The following is an 18899-nucleotide window of genomic DNA, read 5'->3' as shown; positions in this document are numbered from 1 at the left end:
TTCTGTCACCACAAAGGCCTCTGCGGCAGCATCACCACAGCGACAGCCACCGCCGTGGCTTCCTGGGTACAGCGCCTGTGCGCATGCGCCCCCTGGGCCCTTGGTCCACGGCAGAAGGCGGGAGGGCGTTGTCAGCCATTGTCGTCAGGGCTCCACTGACTGGGTCTGGTGAGGGAGGCCCGTGCTTTCACCTCCTGCCGCTTCGTTTGAATCTGCCCCACCTGCGGTCCTGGGCCAGCTCCACATGGCGAAGGATGTAGTGTCTGGAAAATGTGGCAGTGCCCCGTAAACTGCGGTCGCGTTCGTCATGGAAGGCGGTAGTCAAGAGACCCGGGCTCGAGGGCATACAGTATTCCTGGACGCGACTGAGGCGCCACACGACGATGGTGTCGGGGCCAGAATGCCCCGAAGTGCACAAGAATATCCGGTCCGACGTGAGACAGAGGTGTCCGGCCGAAGGGAGGATTTGAAGCTGCTGGTGGACAACATAATATCGGTGGCGGAGCTGTTGGGCCTGGTGGAGGAGGGAGTTGAGGCGGCGGCCACAGAAATACACGTTCTTGCAGATGAGAAGGATGACCAGAGGAAGCATGAGGAAGACGAGGGACAGGCGGGGGAGCAGGATAATTATGTAGAGGAGGGACAGGAGGAGGAAGAGGAGGTGGAGGATAAGGACCAAGAAGAGGGGGAGGAGGAGGAGCGGGAGGAGGACGAGGAGGAATGGGAGGAGGAGGAGGAGGAGGAATGGGAGGAGGACGACGACGAGGATGAGGATGAGGATGAGGAAGATGATTTTCAAGAGGAGGAGGAGTGGGAGGAGGATGACGATGAGGATGAGGATGAGGATGTGGAAGATGATTTTCATGAGGAGGAGGAGGACGAGGAGGAGCAGGATCATAAGAGAAGTAGGAGGAGGAGAAGTAGGAGGAGGAACAGGAACAGAAGGATTAGGAGTAAGAGGAGAAGGAGGGGGAAGAAGGTCAAAAGCCGACGATCAGGGGGAGGAGGAGCAGGGGCAGGACCAGCAGCAGGAGGAGCAGGAGGCCTTACAAAAGGAGCAGAAAGAGAAGGGGGAGGATCAGGAGCAGAGAGATTAGGAGGAGGATGGGGAAGAGTTAAGGGAAGTTGCGGAGCAGGAAGCGGGGGAGCAGGGGCAACAGGATTTACAAGAAGAGCTGCAGGAGGAAGAGGCAAAGCTGGGAAAGGAGGAGAAGGAAGAGATGGAGCTGGGGCACGAAGAGCAGGAGCTGAGGAGCAGGAGAAGGAGGAACCAAAGTGGAAGGAGCAAGGTGGCTGGTGCCTGGGGAACGCACAGGAGCTGCACGTGAAGCAGGAGGAAGAGACGCAGATGAGTGCAAGCCTACATCCTTTCCTGTCCTTGCTCGAGGCTCTTCAGACGGAGGTGCAGCCCTTGAATACACATGCCAGCCGGGAGGACTCTCAACTCAAACCCAGCATATGGCAGAGGCGGCAGCGTCATCTGCAGCAGAGAAGTGCCCTTATCCAGGGCATCCGTGGTTTCTGGGCCAAGGCTGTATCCTTCCTGCTGCTGGTGGAGGGTCCAGAGGGGGCTGGGCTTGCGCAAGAGGAAGGAAAGGGCGGTGCCATTTAGAGGAACCCAGGACAGGGACTGGAGCTAAGCCGCGCTCCAGTGGCCGGGAACGTGCAAACGTGATCCCATCCGGTGGTCCTGGCTCTGCAATGAGTGTGGCAGGAGGGCAGTGCCGGGGTGGGGGAGGCATGTGTGCTTTACGTCGCACCTGGCACGGAAACAGCGCTGGGAGAGTGGGGAGTGGCGGTGGAGGTCCAGGCCAGGTCGGGGAAATGACCGAGGGCTTCTTCCCACACAAAGCCGCGTGGGGGCACGTTTCTGGGTCCCGCTAAGCATCTTGCTGCGGGGAAGGCGATGTGAATGCCCACTGGTCGGCGCGAGACCGGATGTGTGCTGTCTGGCTGTGTGGAAGTAAGCGTCCTCAGTGTCCTCACGAGCACACAAAGCTAGGCGTGGTTGCGGGCGTCTGGGCATGCACAGCCTCCTGTGCGTGTCTAGCAGAGCCCTGCGCGATCCGGAGACCCCGTGGGCCTGGACGCAGCCTGTGGGGAGGGCTTGAGACCCTGGGGGAGGACGCCTGGAGGCTGTCCACACTGGTTCTCTGGTTCGAGCTCTCTCACGCCCAGCACCTGAAGGCTCTTTGACCTGCGGCAGTTTGTGAACCACCCTCAGATGTCAGCCCTGATTAGTAAGCCCGATGAAAGCATGCTTCGCCACATGACCAATTTGAAGGTCAGCCTGGGAGTGGGAGGTGGTGTGGGTGGCTGGCTGTGTGGGGAGGGGAGGTGGTGGGGAGAAGTGATGTGTTCCTTCCTCAGGGGAGGGCGGGTCTCCTGGAACAAGATTTCACATTTCTGCCCCACTGTACCACGGCAGGTGGAGGAACACAAGTTTCCCAGGGAATGCCGGAAGATCCTGCTGTTTTTTGGCAAGAACTCCTACTTCCAGAATGAAGTCGTTACGAAGGAGTATGTCCTAGGCCTTGATGGTAAGTGTCCACTGACTGCATGGGCGGCAGTGGGTGGAGGGTTGAATGCGATAAGTTCTCTGGCGCCTTCTCACATACTCGTCTTCCTGCAGGGTATAGGGCGTCTCATTCCAGTCCCATCCAGTGGTACCCAAGGTACAGACAGGAGGCCTACAGACGCAGGCATGACAACAGCAGCCTCAACTTCTTCAACTGGTTCTCTGACCACAGCTTTGCCGGCTCTAGCAGGATTGCTGAGGTGGGGCCCTGTAACAAGGAAGGGAGGTGATTTTCATGGGTTCCCCCACTGCGTGGGATAGCTACCTGAGGCCTGGCCTGTCTCCCCTACCAGATAATCATAGAGGATCTTTGGCCCAACCCCCTGCCGTATTTCAAGATGAAGGAGGCCCCAGGAGAGAGAACTGAGAGGGAAAGAGGTGAGCAGCCAAGGGTGTGGGCACGGAAATGTGTGCCGTGGGGTCCAGGGCACAATTCTCTTCTGCATGGAGGCACCGAGACTCACAGCGGCACAGGAGGTGACCCCAGGTCAAAAGGGCATCAGCCTGAGACAGGGAGTCTTAAGAAGTAACGTGTCAAAGAGGCTTTGCCCCTTTGGGGAGCCTGAAGGTGGGAAGGGGGCTAGACAAAAAGAATGAGCAAAGCGGGACAACCAAAGCTGGCTCATCACATAGCACGGTGACAACTGTCATTCCCGGACCATGAACCCCACCCTCAGGCCTCCTACCACCATCCCACATGTTGTCTGGCTTCTGGATCCCCTTGTCAGCTTTGGCACAGCTTATCACACCCTCCCATCCTACTTTCCGTTTGGAAACATTCAAGCAACCTTACTCAGGGCCAAGATAAGACTCTCACCTGTCCTGTGTGTGTGTGTGTGTGTGTGTGTGTGTGTGTGTGTGTGTGTGTGTGTGTGTCTGTCTGTGTGTACCCATATATCCCAGGGATATGCACGATCTTGAGAAGAGTATGAAGGAGCGTCGCACTTCATCGACCCCAGTGGAAACCCTTCCGATGCTCACCGATGGTCCACAAGATTCTCCTGGCCATGAAATAAGGACAAGGGTGGTGGTGACACGTGGCGCAGGGCGGGGGTCCAATACATTTGAAGAAATATAGAATGGGAGATAAACAGCATGAAGTGTTTGTGTGTGTCTTCCTCTCAGGTTCGCTCTGGGGCGTGTCCATGTATACATGCGGCTGTCCAGAGGTGTAAGTGTTCTGTGCCTGCACATTGGAGTTCCAAGGAAGGGCGGGACGTAGGACATTGTCCGTAGGGATGGGTCACACATTGGGATTGCATGTGAGGTCAGTAAGATTGAAGCAATGGGGACTTGAGTGAGGGAGGCCAGGGCACAAACCTGAGAGAAAGGCCAGTGCCCAGGTTCATAGCTTTCCTGTGAAAATGAGGAAATTCAAGGAAACGGAGAGGCCAGCACAGGCCAGGGATGTCCAATATTCAGGGTTTGGGCATGTCCATGATGGTGCCCCCAGAATCCCGCATGGGGACACCCTCAGTCATGTTGACTGAACCGCCACACAGGGAGGAATTCCCAGGGTTGATTACCCTCTGGTTTTCAGACGTCTACCAATGCAGACTGTCTTGTGGACAAGGTCAGGATCTCAGGACCAGCCACACATATTTGAGGGATTGTGAGCAGGTTGTAAGATTGGTGTCCAGGGGAAGGAACCGAGGGACCAGAGGCAGAGTGGGTGGGTAAGACCGATGAAGTTCTGCTTCAGGCAGAGTTGACAGGGACAACATACACACTGCAGAGAAAACAGCCCACTACAGTCTCACGCAACTCCAAAATCACAGCCAACTTTTCTGGTTCCACTTCCTGAAGCTGAGCCTCCCAAACACCGCTTCACTTATTCTCTCTCTCTCTCCACACACACACACACACACACACACACACACACACACACACACACACACAAGACTCCTGAAGGAGTCCTAGTGCTGATGCCCTTGTGTGAACTTTGCTGTTTCTGAAAAGACCTCTGGTTACGAATGGGTGGCCCAGATTGCAAGCCAACAGAGGGGAGGGTCGCGGGGAGGTGGGGCTCTTCAAGGGCACGAACACGCCAACCTCTCCCGTGTGCCCTCTGCCCTCTCATCATCAGCCGTGATGAGTCGGGTGATGCTCTTCCTCTGTGTCCACAGGCTTAAGCCGTGTGTCCAACACGCCATGTGAGACTTGTGAGAAGACTCCCAAGTGCAAACACCAGCAGGCGCTCAGGGAGGTCGCCTCGTCCCAGGCAGCCTGTGTTCCTTTGCCTGAGTGCCAGGACAAAGGCTGCCTCAGCCACATAGGGAACGATGGACTTGTGAGGCCTTAGCATTCTGTGCAGAGGTCCCCGGCAGGCCTGGAGCTTAGAAAGGACTGGGACGAGCCTCACCTGCGAAGACGTGAGTGCTGGGATACTCCTTACACAGCAGATGGCTGCTTGCCAGAGATGTCTGTGCTAGGGATGGGGCAAAAGCTCCACCGTGCGAGCAGTGCAGTAGACAGAGTTCAGCCTTGTCCATCGCAGGCTCTTCTGTATCCCCAAGTAACACGGCCCCCAGCACAGCGTGCCTGACACTGACCTCCCGACACTAATATTCCTGTCTCCCAAGCTGCCCAAGCCCCCCAGGATCCCCACTGCACAGCTCTGCAGTACAAGAGCCTTCTCTGCAGTGGCTCTATTCCAGAGAAGGCGTGGGCAGTCCCAGTGCATGGAGGCCTCTTGCCCCTATCATATGCAGACAACATGGTCAGCGGGGTGTCAGCACGCTGTGGAGTTGAGGATCTGTGCGACCAAGCCTTACCTCTTCCAGGGCAGAGGCTGTCGCACTCTCTAGAAGGGAAGGCAGGCCTTTCTCTCGCTGCTGTCTGCACACTGGCTGGAGAGGCACGTCTTCTCAGCTGCTTGATGGGTAAATGTCAGGGTACCCTGGAAAAGCTCCCAGTGCTGACCCGAGTCTTTGGGTGTGAACATCCAAAGAAAGTATGGCCAGTGATTGTGCAGTGGGAATACGGCCTCAGTGGTCATGAGGCTGGGCCCTTTGGGGCATCTTCCTGCACAAGCAGGCCGTTACTTGATAGGTCTTGCCGAGCAGGAACACTTTAGGGGACAGGTGAACACAGGGTCCCCCACATGTTAATATCTCCAGCCAATACCTCCTTCGGGGCCAGGGTGACGTTTCCGCCCGGCCTGTCCCAAACACAAGGTACGGACAAGGTGTGGGTGTGGAATGCACTCATGGCACCCAGAGCCAAACCCTCGAGTGTGGACACTTGAGGTCCGTGGGCAGAGGCCTCGGTGCTCTGTGTCCGAGGGATTACAGCCCTCATGCTGCACACCCGGCATCCCCGGGTGTCCTCCCGTATCCGCAGCTCTCCCCGGGGAGCCCTAGGGTCCAGGAGCTGCTAAACCCCCTGCACAACTGTATCTGCTGCCCAGCGGCCTCTTCCACCCCAACATCAGCGTGTGTGGGCTCCAGAGTGCTGTCCCTCGAGAGAGGACACCCTCAGCAATTCAGGAGCCTTCTGACTTCCATGTCTCTGAACCACACGTGTCTCATTGGCCTGTCGGGATCGTCACGTTGTTCTCTGTTCACAGGAAATGTCTCGCATTGCCTGTGCTCCTCTGTCTCCCTGAGTGAGCCCTGGCGTGTTTGTGTCTTTTCCTGGCTTTGCCTGTGCCGACACCTCTCTGGTGATGCCTCCTTGCCTGGCCTAAGTGGGCACAGCTGTACCCGTGTAACCGCCTTCGTCTCTGCACACCTGTGTGTTGGGTCAGCTGTGGCTCTGGTGGCCTGTCTTGTCTTTGGTGTATGCTTCTGCGCTTGAGTGTGCTTCCCTCTGCATTCAACCCCTTTCTTCCACTGACAGATCCAGTTGCTGTCCTGCTGTCAGGTGGAGGGGCTTCTGCGTGTTCTGTTCTATGTTCCAGGAGCCAGAAATCCTTCCGTGCCTGTAGGACCTTCGTCAGAGGATTGGCCATGCACTCACTGCCAGCCAGTCAATGTCCCCAAATGCAGCTGGCTTGCTGTGAGCATTCCGTCACACCTCTATTTTCTGTCCTTCTGTTTTCAAACCCTTTGCGCCCGAGGGGCTCAAACGTCACTGGCCTGCACATTGCAGATGCAGGCGTAAATTGTGAAAAGCGGACCGGCAACGTTTTCCCACTTACTCTTTTGCCACGTGGCATGTTCCTGGCTGGGAGAGACTTCCCCCTGCCAGTGTGTGTCTCGTTTCCGTGTGCCTCCTGTGTGTTCTGGTCCCTAATTTGTCCATTACGTCCTACCTGGGAGTCTGATTCATGTTTGCAGGAACGAGGCTGACACCTTTGACTGCTGGGTTCTGAGCTCAGCTTAGTCCACCAGGACTAGTGCGTGCCTGAGGGACACAACGGGCAGTGACGGATGTGCCCGTATCCTTCACGTGCAAGCGCTCCGTCCAGCCACCTTCACCGGGACATTTCTCAGCGACCCCTCTTTGTTTGTGGTGAGAGCACTTGCCTCTGAGAAATCTGACGAGGCGGTGAAGCATTGCTTACGGCTGCCCTGTGCAAGTTAGATCTCCAGAACTCATGCACATGGCATGACTGCATCTTCACACCCGAGCCCCGACACCTCCTCATCGCACCCTCCCCTGATTAGCACCACTCTACTCTCTGGTGGACTGCATGCCTTTAACTCCTTTAGTCTCCTCAGGAAGCCATCAGGCAGGGCTCACCACCACTGTGCTTCTGTCAGGGGCTGGCTTCTTTCAGTGAGCCCAGTGCTTTCTGCACTGATGCTCAATGCACCCGCAGAAGGGTGAGCCACACTAAGCCCGGCGGCAAACCCTTTGGCCCTACATTTCCCACATGTGTGCCTGGTGGCAGAGGTGCACAAGGAGCCCGCCTGCATGCGTCTCCCAGGTCCTCCACAGGGTACAAAGTACCGCCTCAGGAGGCTGATCCGCATCACATGGGCATAGCTCTGCTTGCACGTGTTAGCCTTTCGTATCATACAGGCAGCCCAGACTTAGAAATCCTGCTACCTGCTTACAACTATCCAGCCCTCGTGCCTCTGCAGACGCTCTGTGTCTGTACAGACATTTGAGTCACGGTCTCGTGACCTTCCAATACAGCTTGATGGTCTGTCCTTAGCTTACAGCCTGGGATGCGGTTCTCACTCATTGTCCTCCCCTCGGGTGCGAGTTTCCTCCATCACTGTGGTGGAAGGTAACCTTTATCACCATACGTTGGCTTGAAATTACTGGGCGGATCACCTGTCTGCGTCCGGGGATCCGAAGGAGACCTTGGCTCTTTTGCTCACGGTCCACCCTTTCTCTGTGATGAGTCGCTTTGGATGAGAAGCTTGCCAGAGGCGAGGGGGCCTCAGAGTTGAGCACATTTCCTGGGCATCTGTGAGAACTTCGTTGGTTCCACTCGGAAAGCATTGACATTCATGGATGTGCAGCCTCTGCTTTTGCTTGAATTTGCCGAGCTTTGGGACGTGATTTCTTCCCGCACGTGCTGTGCCTAAACCTCTGCTGTGTCTTTCCGGCAGTCCCGTTTCCTGTCTCCTGCTGGTAAGTGCAGGGCTTCCAGCAGCCCTGTGGGGAACGGGTCCTTGTTTTCTTCCCTGCGGTGCCCTCTTCCTCACCCCGAATGACCTCATTGCAGCTTCCTTCTAGTTCAGCGATCGTTTCAGACTGCCCTTAAGGTCCAGGTGGGAGCGGTGCCTTTTGTGCTGAGGGCTGACCACTGTACAGCATTCGTCTCTGTGCAAATTGCACAGGTGAATTTCACCAGGTGAAAGTGCACACTGCAGTTGCCCTGTCTTCAGAGTCAGCCCACCTGTCTCCGCCTCGGCTGCCCCTGCTCTCCTTCCTCCTACCCTCTCCTTACCTCCCCCTCCCTTGTCTTCTTCCTGTCCCTCCCTCCCACTTTCCTTCCAGCTCTCTTTGTCTTCGTCTCCCTCCTCTCCATCACTAATGCCTCCCCCTGTCTCCGCCTGTCTTCCTTGTAATAGGTGCCCCTCTGTCTCTTCTTGTCTTGCTCCTCCTCCCTGTCTCTCCCGCCAATCTCCCCGGACTCTCCCTCTCCAGGCCGGTCTTCCCCTCCACTCGTCCTTCCTTCATCTGCTCTGCTTGCACGTGTCTCTCTCTCTCCCTCTATAGCTCTGTCTCTCTGTGTGTCTCTTTTTCGCTGTCTCTCTCAGTGGACCTTCTGTGTCTGGGTGCATGCTTCTTCAGAATTCTTGTTGGTGCCTGGGAAATGGGAAGGGAACTCGTCTGCTTTCGTGTGTACTAGTGAAAGCAGGCACAGGGCTTTCTCAGAGACAGACACAGACAAGTCTGCAATTCTCGGTGAAGGGCCCCTACGTGCCCTGCGTGGTTGGAGCCGTCCTCCTTTTAGTGGAAGGTTAGATTTCAGGACCGGAGCAAGCTGCTAAATCCTACTACCCCATCTCCCTGGCGCTCTGTACGGAGATCAGTAGGGCACCAGTGGCAGATGGTGCTCTGGGGGTTGTTCTTTGCTCTGCATTGCAGTGCAGTGAGGTCTACTGAGCTGTGTTCTTGCAAGGACATGGCGGTGGGGTGGGTCTAGGGTGGGTGTCACTGGTTCTGGGTGGGCACCCACCTTACCGCCGCCCTCAGCCTGACGGCCAAGGAGGAGATACCGTGCGGACGGCCATGTGGCCCCAGTAGGCGTGACACCAAGGACTTCTCCAGGCCTTGCCCCAGCTTCATGAAGAAGGGGCAAGGACGGAGCAGGGAGTGGCTCACGGCGTGGACATTCCTGTGCTGAATGCTCTGGTGCCCGCAGTGAGGCCTCTGGGGAAAGGGTGTACAAGCGACCACAGACTGTGTGATACCCGGGACCTCGCAAGTCAGGCCTGGAAGGTGACAGCGCTGAAGAGGACATGCAGCAAAACGGGGGTCACGCTGGCGGCTGGGCACTTGCTCCAGAGCCCGGACCGGCCGCTGGCGCGCGCTTGCTGGCGACCAGCACCCTGTCTTGCTGTCTTGCAACTGATTGCTCTGTGAACCTGGCTAGCGGGCCTGACCTGCCCTGGAACCACTTCTCTCCCAGGCCGCATGCGCACACTCTTCACTGCCTCTGTCTCGGCCCCTCCTCCACAGCAGCCACAGCCAATGCGGAGTCCTCAAATCCCAGAGGCTGTGCGCCTGCGCCCAACTTGGGCGGGCTGCAGCGAGAGGCAGCAGGGAGCTAACAGCCTTGAGGCCCAGGCTCCCTCCACCTGCTTCCACTTCCTTGTCCTTGTCCTGAGGCTGCCCTAGCTACACTGGGGCCGGGGCCGAGCGTCATGGCCAGCGTGTCGCGGTCCGGACAAAGCGGAGATTCCCGCCGACCCTGGGCCCTGATCGTCCCGGATGCGAAAGGTGGAGAGTCCCGACCCCGCGGGAATGCAGTGGCGCTGGAGGGCGTGGGCTGGCCGCAGTCCCCAGGTTCAGGGGCGGCAAGCGCCCATCCTGTGCAGGAAGCCCAGGCCGGGTGTGAGATACAGGTGGCAAGCCCAGCGGAGGAATTGGTGCTGATATTGGATGACGGAATGGTGGCGGCTGAGGTGGTGATCGGGGAGGAGGAAGAGGACGGCGAGGCGACCAAGGATGAGGTGGCTGGAGAGGAGAATTCTGAGGAAGCCAAGCCAGAAGCAGAGGACATGCACGAGGAGGAGGAGGTGGAAGTTGAGAGACAGCAGCAGGAGGAGTTTCAGGAGCAAGAGGAGAAGCGCGAGGCAGATGCAGAGGCGGAGGAGGGGCCCCAGCTCTCACAGCCGCTGCAGCAGCAAGAGCCAGCGCTGCGTCCTGCCTCAGCCCAGGACCCGCTGGCAGCACTGGAGCGTCTTCAGCTGGAGATCAGCGCTGGGAATGCCCAGGATTCCAGGGCCTTATGGCGGCTGAAGCGCAGGATTCTTCGGAGGCAGAATTCTTACCTGGATCACAGAAGGGCCATCATCAAGCACATCCCTGGCTTCTGGGCCCAGGCGGTATCCTTCCTTGTGCTGGTGGGTGATGGCGGGGGCTGTTGTGCAGGAGGGCTGGGCACTGAGAGCAGGGTGCCTCAGGGCGATGGCCCCCAGAGAGGAGAGCTGGGGAATGGTCCCTGGCCCTGGGTTGGTGTGGTCTGGGATCCAGTGTAAGGCCTTGGACAGGGGCGGTTGTTGGGGATGGGGGGACTTGGTGACTGGGTCTGTTTCCTCTAGGTCTCCGCCAACGTTGGCCTGCAGGCTGGTCTCAAATATTACTTGCAGACACGAGCCATGTGTCCCCATGCTACCAGAGCTAGGGTAGCACAAAGCAGCCTTCACTCAGAGCAGATAAGGCAAGGAAACATTTCGCTGCAAAATGGGAGAGTTACGCAGGCCGCACACCCACCTTCACATTCACAGGCTGTGCACGTTTCCTAGCAGTTCCTTCAAAAGAGAGCATTTCAGACACACACTCATGACCTTTAGTGGAACCACGCCACGCCCCTTTGCCAGACAGTAGGACGACTGAGACCCACTCCGAATGGGGTACAAGCTGCCTCCTCAGACCCTGACACACACACACACACACACACACACACACACACACACACACACACACACAGAGGATTCTCTCCTGGTATCTCCACCCCTGCTTCCCTCTCTGTCCTCAGGCTCCGGCTCGGTCCCACCCATGTCTTTCTCTCCGGACTGGCTGTGTCACTGTGTCTAATCCTTTTCCCTCCTCGGCCCTCCTCGGCCGTGCTTCTCGATCTCTTTCTCCCTCCCACACCCTCTGCTTGCAGCGTAAGTGTGCAGTCGGGTTCCTGTAAGCCATGTTATTCCATCTGGACTCAGGAGGCTGGTGACAACATAGGTCTTCACGGGAATATGCCAAGAAACCCAGCCGTGAGGAGGGGTCAGAGCACATGCCGACATCACAAGCTATGATGGGCTGCTGGCAGCCCACACAGGTCAGATATAGGAAGGAACTGTGAGGCGTGCAGGCAGTGGAGTCTCCCCCTGCTGTGTGCAGACAGCGTGGGAGGTACAGGAAGCCAACGGACTGCCCAGTGTCGATGGGGTCTGATGCATGTGCAGAGGCTGAGGAGTGTGGGGACTAGTGTTTCCTGGTCTTTCTGCACATGCCGTGATCTAGTCCCTTGCTCTTAGCCTGGGAGGGTTGGAGGGGGGCTGTGTCTGTTTCCACAGCATCTGAAGGCACAGCTCCTTGACACAGCACAGATTCTGAATCACCCCCAGTTGTCGGCCATGATCGGTGCCCAGGACAAAGACGTGCTCAGCTACGTGGTCGACTTGGAGGTGAGACCGGGGAGGCTGTGGCTGGGGGCCGTCCCGTCGGGTGTGGGATTTGGGCAGGAGAGGGTGGGGCAAAGGTGCTCACCCTCACAGCCAGGCAAGTAGCTCAGGACCCCGAGGGAGGACACTTGCCCCCTCCTGTCCCATTGCTCACGGCAGGTGGAAGAAGTGAGCCATCCCAAGTACCGCTGCAGAGTGATGTTTTTCTTTGGGGACAACCCGTACTTCTGGAACCCAGTGATCATTAAGGAGTATCAGCTGAGCTTTGCTGGTAGGGTGTGGGTCCCATGATGGTGCGGGGCAGGGGGATGAGGAGCATGAATCAGGGGCAGGAGGGAGGGGGAGGGGGAGGGGCAGGTGGGTGGGGAGGAGGCCATCAGCTTGCTCCTCAAATCCTCTCTTCCTGCAGGCTACAAGGCATCGCGTTCCACTCCAGTCCAGTGGTTCTGGGATTATGAACGTGGAGCTCCCAGTCGCAGGCATGACCCCACCAGGCTTAACTTGTTGAACTGGCTGTGTGAGCACAGCTGCCCAGGGACAAACAGGATTGCCGAGGTGGGGCCCTTGAGGCCTTCGTCAGCAGTGGGGATGTGGGTGGCCCTGGGCCAGAGAGGTGAGTGGTCTATGCCCAATATGGCACCGGCCTGTGTCCCCTACCAGATCATCATCGAGGACCTGTGGCCCAATCCCCTGCAGTACTTCCTGATGGAGGAAGGGACCAGAAGACAGTGACCTGACATGCGCATGTGTCGGTGAGAACCCCAGTATACGGTGTGTTGACCTGCGTGTTGTATGGGCAAGGGAACGTGGGCCACACATTGGCTTGGAAATGGAAGGTCCGCCAAGACAGGGACACAGGTAGCATGGGGAGAGGGTGGGAGGATGACAGGGAACCTGCAGAGACTCAGCTGCAAACACACAGAGGGTCGAAGCCTGCAAACCAAATGCAGTTGTGCTGTGGGCTGGGGCTTTGGAGAGCAACTCGGGAGGAGCAGTGCTTCACCACAAATGCTCCCCGTGGATGTCCGCCCTGTCCCGGGCTTCCCCCTGCTCCTTCAGTCTGGATTTGCCTGCCAGTCTTTGGGTCAGGAGCTGCCGTGTCCCCAGGCGCCACTGTGGTGAGAATCTCGCACTTCCTTCCATGTGCCCCACCACGCCATGTCCTCCCACAACCCGACAGCCATTCTTAGAACTGGTCCAAGGCCATTGGGGGCTGGAAATGAATCCCTGGGTGAGAAAGCAAGGGGGATCGCAAAAGGGCGAGGCACAAGAGTGACACCATCTGGGATGTATTTGCAAATATCCCGTATCATTCTTGGTGTCTGTTGCGTGGGGGTGCGTGTGTGTGCGTGTACGCAAATGTGTCTGCGTGTGCCCACATGCGTCAGGGGCTCTGCATCTGTGTGGGCGTGAATGGCGCAGAGCTTCTATCTTTGCCCATGCAGAAACAATGGAGGACGCCACCAGTGCTGGAAGAGATGGGTGGATGAGTCTCCTGTCTTCTACGTGCCCCGGAGAGAATTGAGGAAGAGATAACGTGTGGCAGCCTTGAAGAGTTTCCACGATGTTTATGTGGACACATACAGGAAGCTAAAAACCCTTCTGGTTTTGGTGTGTGTGTGTGTGTGTGTGTGTGTGTGTGTGTGTGTGTATGGGGACCTGAGGAGGGACGATGAGGAAGGGACCTGAGTGTGACTGTCCTGCCGCTGCCCGGGTGATCCTGTGTGTGCAGGAGAGGTGCAGTACTGGGGTGGGGCCGGTGTTGCCATGTGCACAGAGGCCTGCCTTCTTGGGCAGGAAGAGCCTGGAAGGAGGAGGAGGAAGAGACAGACCTGTTATTTGGAGATTTATTGTATAGGCCAGAGCCGAAAGGCAGGGAAGGGGATTGCACAGTGGGACCAAATTGGTCCATTGGGTCGTGGTACAGTGTGGCCAGGACTCGGGGGGTTTCATCCAGGACCCTTGCTCCCAGAGGGGTGTTGTGTCCTTGGTGAGATAGAATCCAGTCAGCAAAGCCTCCAGTCAGGATCAGAGCTAAGACCACATGTCCCCAGACAACTCAGGAGCAGGCAGCCTTCTCATAGTCGATGCCAGTATACCTTGCTGCTGCCTCCCACACCCGGGGCTCCTTTGACCCCGAGCCCTGTCCTCAGACAGTGGCTCAGGATGGGAGATGTGTGAGGGGGAGGGGCAGGTGTGGGTTGTGGGCAGCAGCGAGGCTTATGAGTGGGAATTCATGGAGAGAGTACGCACGAGGGCAGAGATCCGGCGTGAGTTCGTGCGAGTGTGTGTGGGCGTCTGTGGCAAACTGGGCCTGAGATCCGTGGTGGTGCCGGCAGTGTGAGCGTGCATATGTTCGTGCGATTGCGTAGCCGTGTGTCTGTGTGTGTGCAGGAGTGGGTGGTTAGGCCACTGGAGAGACAAGGAGAGACACAGCGGTCTGTGTGAATGAGGTGCTTATGTGGGACGGTCAGGTGCCAGAATACAAGAGTGCAGTCCCTTCCCTCCTGAGTCCTGATGGTAATCGCTGGGATGGGTGCAGTCGTTGCTGTGCCAGGGGGCTCAAGTCAGGATGCAAAAGGGAGATTGGTGCAAGGTCAAGAGGGGGGCCGAGGGGAGGAAAGCCTGTGTCCAGTGGCCAGTGGACCACTTGTGAGTAAGTGTGCTTGTGTGTGTGTTAGTGTGTGTCTATGTGGGAGTGAGTGTGTGTGTGTGTGTGTGTGTGTGTGTGTGTGTGAGTGGCTCTGGTGGGCCGACAGTAGCAAATACGTAGGGGCTACATGGTGTGCCCAGGCTTTGTGCACAGGGTAGCTAGGGAACCCAACCTGTCAGGCTACGTGGTGTGCAGAGGGCGTAGGTATTTCCCTGGAGGGAGCCGTCTAGCAAAAATCTCTGCTCTTGGCAGACGAGCCATGTTTTGTCACCAGTCAGCTCTTCCTCGGGGCTCTCCTCTCTGCTTCCTGTGCACCAGGCCCAGGGAAAGGGAGGAGCTGGGACCCTAGACCTCAGGTGACTTGAGTCCCCCAGGGGTGCCATAGCAGGGTGGTGTGGGTGTTCCATGTGTGGATGGGCAGGTGAGCAGCCTGCCAGCTGCTCTCTGAGGGGACAGTTCCTTGCCAGCAACACCTCTCCCCGCAGCACAAGATCACCACTGTCGCTGCAGCTGGGCTGGGGACATGTCAAGGTGTGTCCCAGAACTGTGTTCCCCTTGCATGTAAGTGGTGCCAGAATGCGCCTCTCAGTCCCTGTGCGGGTGACCCTGATTAGCCTCAGGCTTTGTCGACTCCTGGCCTCATGTAAATGGGGAACTGGGTTCCTTTCTCAGTGTCTCAGCGGTTGCATGTCGACAGAGGATGCTGTGGACATTGTGGTCAGGATTCTGACCGGGCTCCCCCCGCCCTGCCCCAAACCACAGTGGACAGCACATGGCCCACTGTGTGTGCGCTTTGGGGAGGCTAAAGCCGTACAGCCCCTCCAGTATTCTTCTCAGGTGGTGGACGGTCAAAGGGGCCTAGGGAGGAACACTGGTCCCAGTCTGCTGCCGGCTGTGCCCACAGGTGTGTGTGCCCAGCTCCTTGACGCTGAAGCTGCAAGGCTTCCGCACTGCCCCCAAAGCCCCATCCCTAGAATTTGCGTGTGGGCCAGATGGAAGTGAAGTCCCAGTGACCCTGCGGGAGCACAGCGGGTGGTCTCGTCTGTGCCTGGCCACCCACCTACCTGCCTTCCCCGCAGCCCGTTGCCCCCATACAGGGCTTTCGGTAAACACACGGCCACCGTCCAGCATGAGAGGAAAGGCTTGACGGTGTCCCAGTACCGCTGGTCATGTGTTGGCTGCTGCCAGCTGACAGCATGGAGACCCCATGGCCCAGTGGAGGATGTCCGACCTGTCCTACAAGGAACTGGGGACGACTGTACGGATGCATCAGGTCCCATGCAGTAACCTAGGCCTGACCTTATCCGCCTAGGGGGTGATCGAAGCGCCTTGGGGTCCCAGGCCTGGCATATGTGTCGGTGAGCTTCCTCCTGGATGGCGCTGCCGACACAAGGCTGGCTGGTCAGGGGTCGCGTGTGAGGCCCGTTGGGTCCCGGCCTCTACGTCCGATACTGCTGTAGGTGTTGTTGAAAAGACAGAGCACGATATGACCATCCCTTGGGTGTCGCTGCACCGGGGATCCCGTCGCTGCTCCCAGGTTCCCACTACCGAGTCTCCCCGGGAGGCCTGGGAGGTTGCCAGGCTCCTTTTGCAGGGACACAAAGGCTTGTGAGAGCCCATCCGCAGGGTCCGGTGCTCATTGCGGATGACTTGGGGGCAGTGCGAGATCTATTGCTCCCGTCCTTAGAGGAGATTGTGGTAGTCTTAAGGGACAAAGATGTGCCTGGAGAATAGAAGGATGTCCAGAGGAAGCATTGGAGGAGGAAGAGGACGAGGAGGAGTAGGAGGATGAGGAGGAGTTGGAGGAAGAGGATTGGGAGGAGTTAGAGCTGGAAGAGAAGGGTGAATGATTGGGTGCAGGAGAGGGAACAAGTGGAGGAGGAGGATGTCCAGGATGAGGAGGAGCGCGAGCCAAAGGAGCAGGAGCAGCTGGAGGAGGATGTTGAGGAGGACGAGAGCAGAGGGAAGAGGGTGGGGAGAAAAGATAGAGCCAGGGTTCCAGAGCATGAGTAGAAGTGTAGGAGCAGAAGGAGGAAGAGCCCGAGGAGGAAGAGGTGGAGGGAGAGGAGGAGCAGGAGGAGCTGGAGGAAGAGGATTGGGTGGGGTTAGAAGAAGAGGAGGAGGAGAAGGAGCAGTGAATGACTGGGTGCAGGAGAAGGACAAATGGAAGAGGATGATGTCCAGCACCAGGAAGAGGAGGATTACGGGCCAGAGGAGCAGGAGCAGCTGGAGGACGGAGTCGACTAGGACGAGAGCAGAGGGAAGAAGAGGTGAAAGGTCAGAGGTAGGGCAGGAAGGGCAGTAGCAGGAGAGGACGTGGAGAAGGAGGAAGAGTTGGAGGAGGAGGAAGAGGTGAAGGACGAGGAGGATCAGATGGAGGAAGAGGACTGGGAGGAGTTACAGGAGGAGGAAGACGAGTGAATGATCGGGTGCAGGCGAGGGAAGAAGTGGAGGAGGAGGAAGTCCAGGACGAGCAAGAGGAGGAGCACGAGTCGAAGAGCAGTAGTAGCTGGGGAGGAAATTGAGGAGGACGTGAGCAGAGGGAAGAAGAGGAGGAGGAGGAAAGGTAGAGCCAGGGCTGGAAGAGCAGTAGCTGCAGAGGGGGAGCAGAAGGATGAAGAGGCCCGAGGCTAAGACTTCCAATACTGTGTTGAATAACAGTGGAGGCGGTGGACATTCCTGTCTCGTTCGTGACTTGAGCTGAGAGCTTTTGCTCCTTGAGATGATATTCACGTTGGGTCGTTCATACATGGCTTTATGATCTCGATGTGTGCTCCTTCTATCCCTACTTTCTTGAGGGGTTTTACCAGGAAAGGATGCTGTATTTTGTCCATCACTCTGTCTGCATCGATTGAGAGGATCCTGTGGTTCTCGTCCTTTCTTTTATTGATGTGAGGAATCACGTTAATTGTTTTGCAGATGTTGAACCAGCCCTGCGTCCCAGGTACAAATCCCACTGGGTCGTGGTGAATGACATTTTCATGTATTGTTGGATCCGAGTGTCTAATATCTTGTTGAGGAGTTTTGCATCCATGTGCATCAGGGAAATTGGCCTATAGTTCTCCTTTTCAGTGGGGGCGAAGCATGCTTTCATCGGGCTTACTAATCAGGGCTGACATCTGAGGGTGGTTCACAAACTGCCGCAGGTCAAAGAGCCTTCAGGTGCTGGGCGTGAGAGAGCTCGAACCAGAGAACCAGTGTGGACAGCCTCCAGGCGTCCTCCCCCAGGGTCTCAAGCCCTCCCCACAGGCTGCGTCCAGGCCCACGGGGTCTCCGGATCGCGCAGGGCTCTGCTAGACACGCACAGGAGGCTGTGCATGCCCAGACGCCCGCAACCACGCCTAGCTTTGTGTGCTCGTGAGGACACTGAGGACGCTTACTTCCACACAGCCAGACAGCACACATCCGGTCTCGCGCCGACCAGTGGGCATTCACATCGCCTTCCCCGCAGCAAGATGCTTAGCGGGACCCAGAAACGTGCCCCCACGCGGCTTTGTGTGGGAAGAAGCCCTCGGTCATTTCCCCGACCTGGCCTGGACCTCCACCGCCACTCCCCACTCTCCCAGCGCTGTTTCCGTGCCAGGTGCGACGTAAAGCACACATGCCTCCCCCACCCCGGCACTGCCCTCCTGCCACACTCATTGCAGAGCCAGGACCACCGGATGGGATCACGTTTGCACGTTCCCGGCCACTGGAGCGCGGCTTAGCTCCAGTCCCTGTCCTGGGTTCCTCTAAATGGCACCGCCCTTTCCTTCCTCTTGCGCAAGCCCAGCCCCCTCTGGACCCTCCACCAGCAGCAGGAAGGATACAGCCTTGGCCCAGAAACCACGGATGCCCTGGATAAGGGCACTTCTCTGCTGCAGATGACGCTGCCGCCTCTGCCATATGCTGGGTTTGAGTTGAGAGTCCTCCCGGCTGGCATGTGTATTCAAGGGCTGCACCTCCGTCTGAAGAGCCTCGAGCAAGGACAGGAAAGGATGTAGGCTTGCACTCATCTGCGTCTCTTCCTCCTGCTTCACGTGCAGCTCCTGTGCGTTCCCCAGGCACCAGCCACCTTGCTCCTTCCACTTTGGTTCCTCCTTCTCCTGCTCCTCAGCTCCTGCTCTTCGTGCCCCAGCTCCATCTCTTCCTTCTCCTCCTTTCCCAGCTTTGCCTCTTCCTCCTGCAGCTCTTCTTGTAAATCCTGTTGCCCCTGCTCCCCCGCTTCCTGCTCCGCAACTTCCCTTAACTCTTCCCCATCCTCCTCCTAATCTCTCTGCTCCTGATCCTCCCCCTTCTCTTTCTGCTCCTTTTGTAAGGCCTCCTGCTCCTCCTGCTGCTGGTCCTGCCCCTGCTCCTCCTCCCCCTGATCGTCGCTTTTGACCTTCTTCCCCCTCCTTCTCCTCTTACTCCTAATCCTTCTGTTCCTGTTCCT

General features: G+C 57.6%; 2 protein-coding genes across 2 annotated transcripts; both read left to right on the top strand.

Moving 5' to 3' along the window:
* The first annotated feature begins 307 nt into the window (after positions 1-307).
* On the top strand, positions 308-3674 carry LOC122212825 (testis-specific Y-encoded protein 1-like). Its single transcript, XM_042926801.1, has 8 exons — positions 308-661; positions 872-905; positions 1038-1534; positions 2207-2284; positions 2429-2540; positions 2633-2778; positions 2872-2956; positions 3482-3674. Exons 1-8 carry the CDS (start codon positions 308-310, stop codon positions 3508-3510), a joined length of 1335 nt encoding a protein of 444 aa, XP_042782735.1. The 3' UTR covers positions 3511-3674.
* Positions 3675-9706: 6032 nt separating this feature from the next.
* Positions 9707-13431, top strand: LOC122212833 (testis-specific Y-encoded protein 1-like). The gene is made up of 6 exons (XM_042926807.1): positions 9707-10533; positions 11758-11835; positions 11992-12103; positions 12242-12387; positions 12493-12584; positions 13278-13431. The coding sequence occupies exons 1-5, from the start codon at positions 9850-9852 to the stop codon at positions 12562-12564; spliced, it is 1092 nt and encodes a 363-aa protein (XP_042782741.1). The 5' UTR covers positions 9707-9849; the 3' UTR covers positions 12565-12584; positions 13278-13431.
* Positions 13432-18899: the final 5468 nt, after the last annotated feature.

Source organism: Panthera leo, assembly GCF_018350215.1.
Source record: "Panthera leo isolate Ple1 chromosome Y unlocalized genomic scaffold, P.leo_Ple1_pat1.1 chrY_random_Un_scaffold_79, whole genome shotgun sequence".
NCBI classification, from domain to species: domain Eukaryota; kingdom Metazoa; phylum Chordata; class Mammalia; order Carnivora; family Felidae; genus Panthera; species Panthera leo.
Note: the sequence above shows the minus strand (reverse complement) of the source record. Positions and strands in the feature narration are given on the sequence as shown.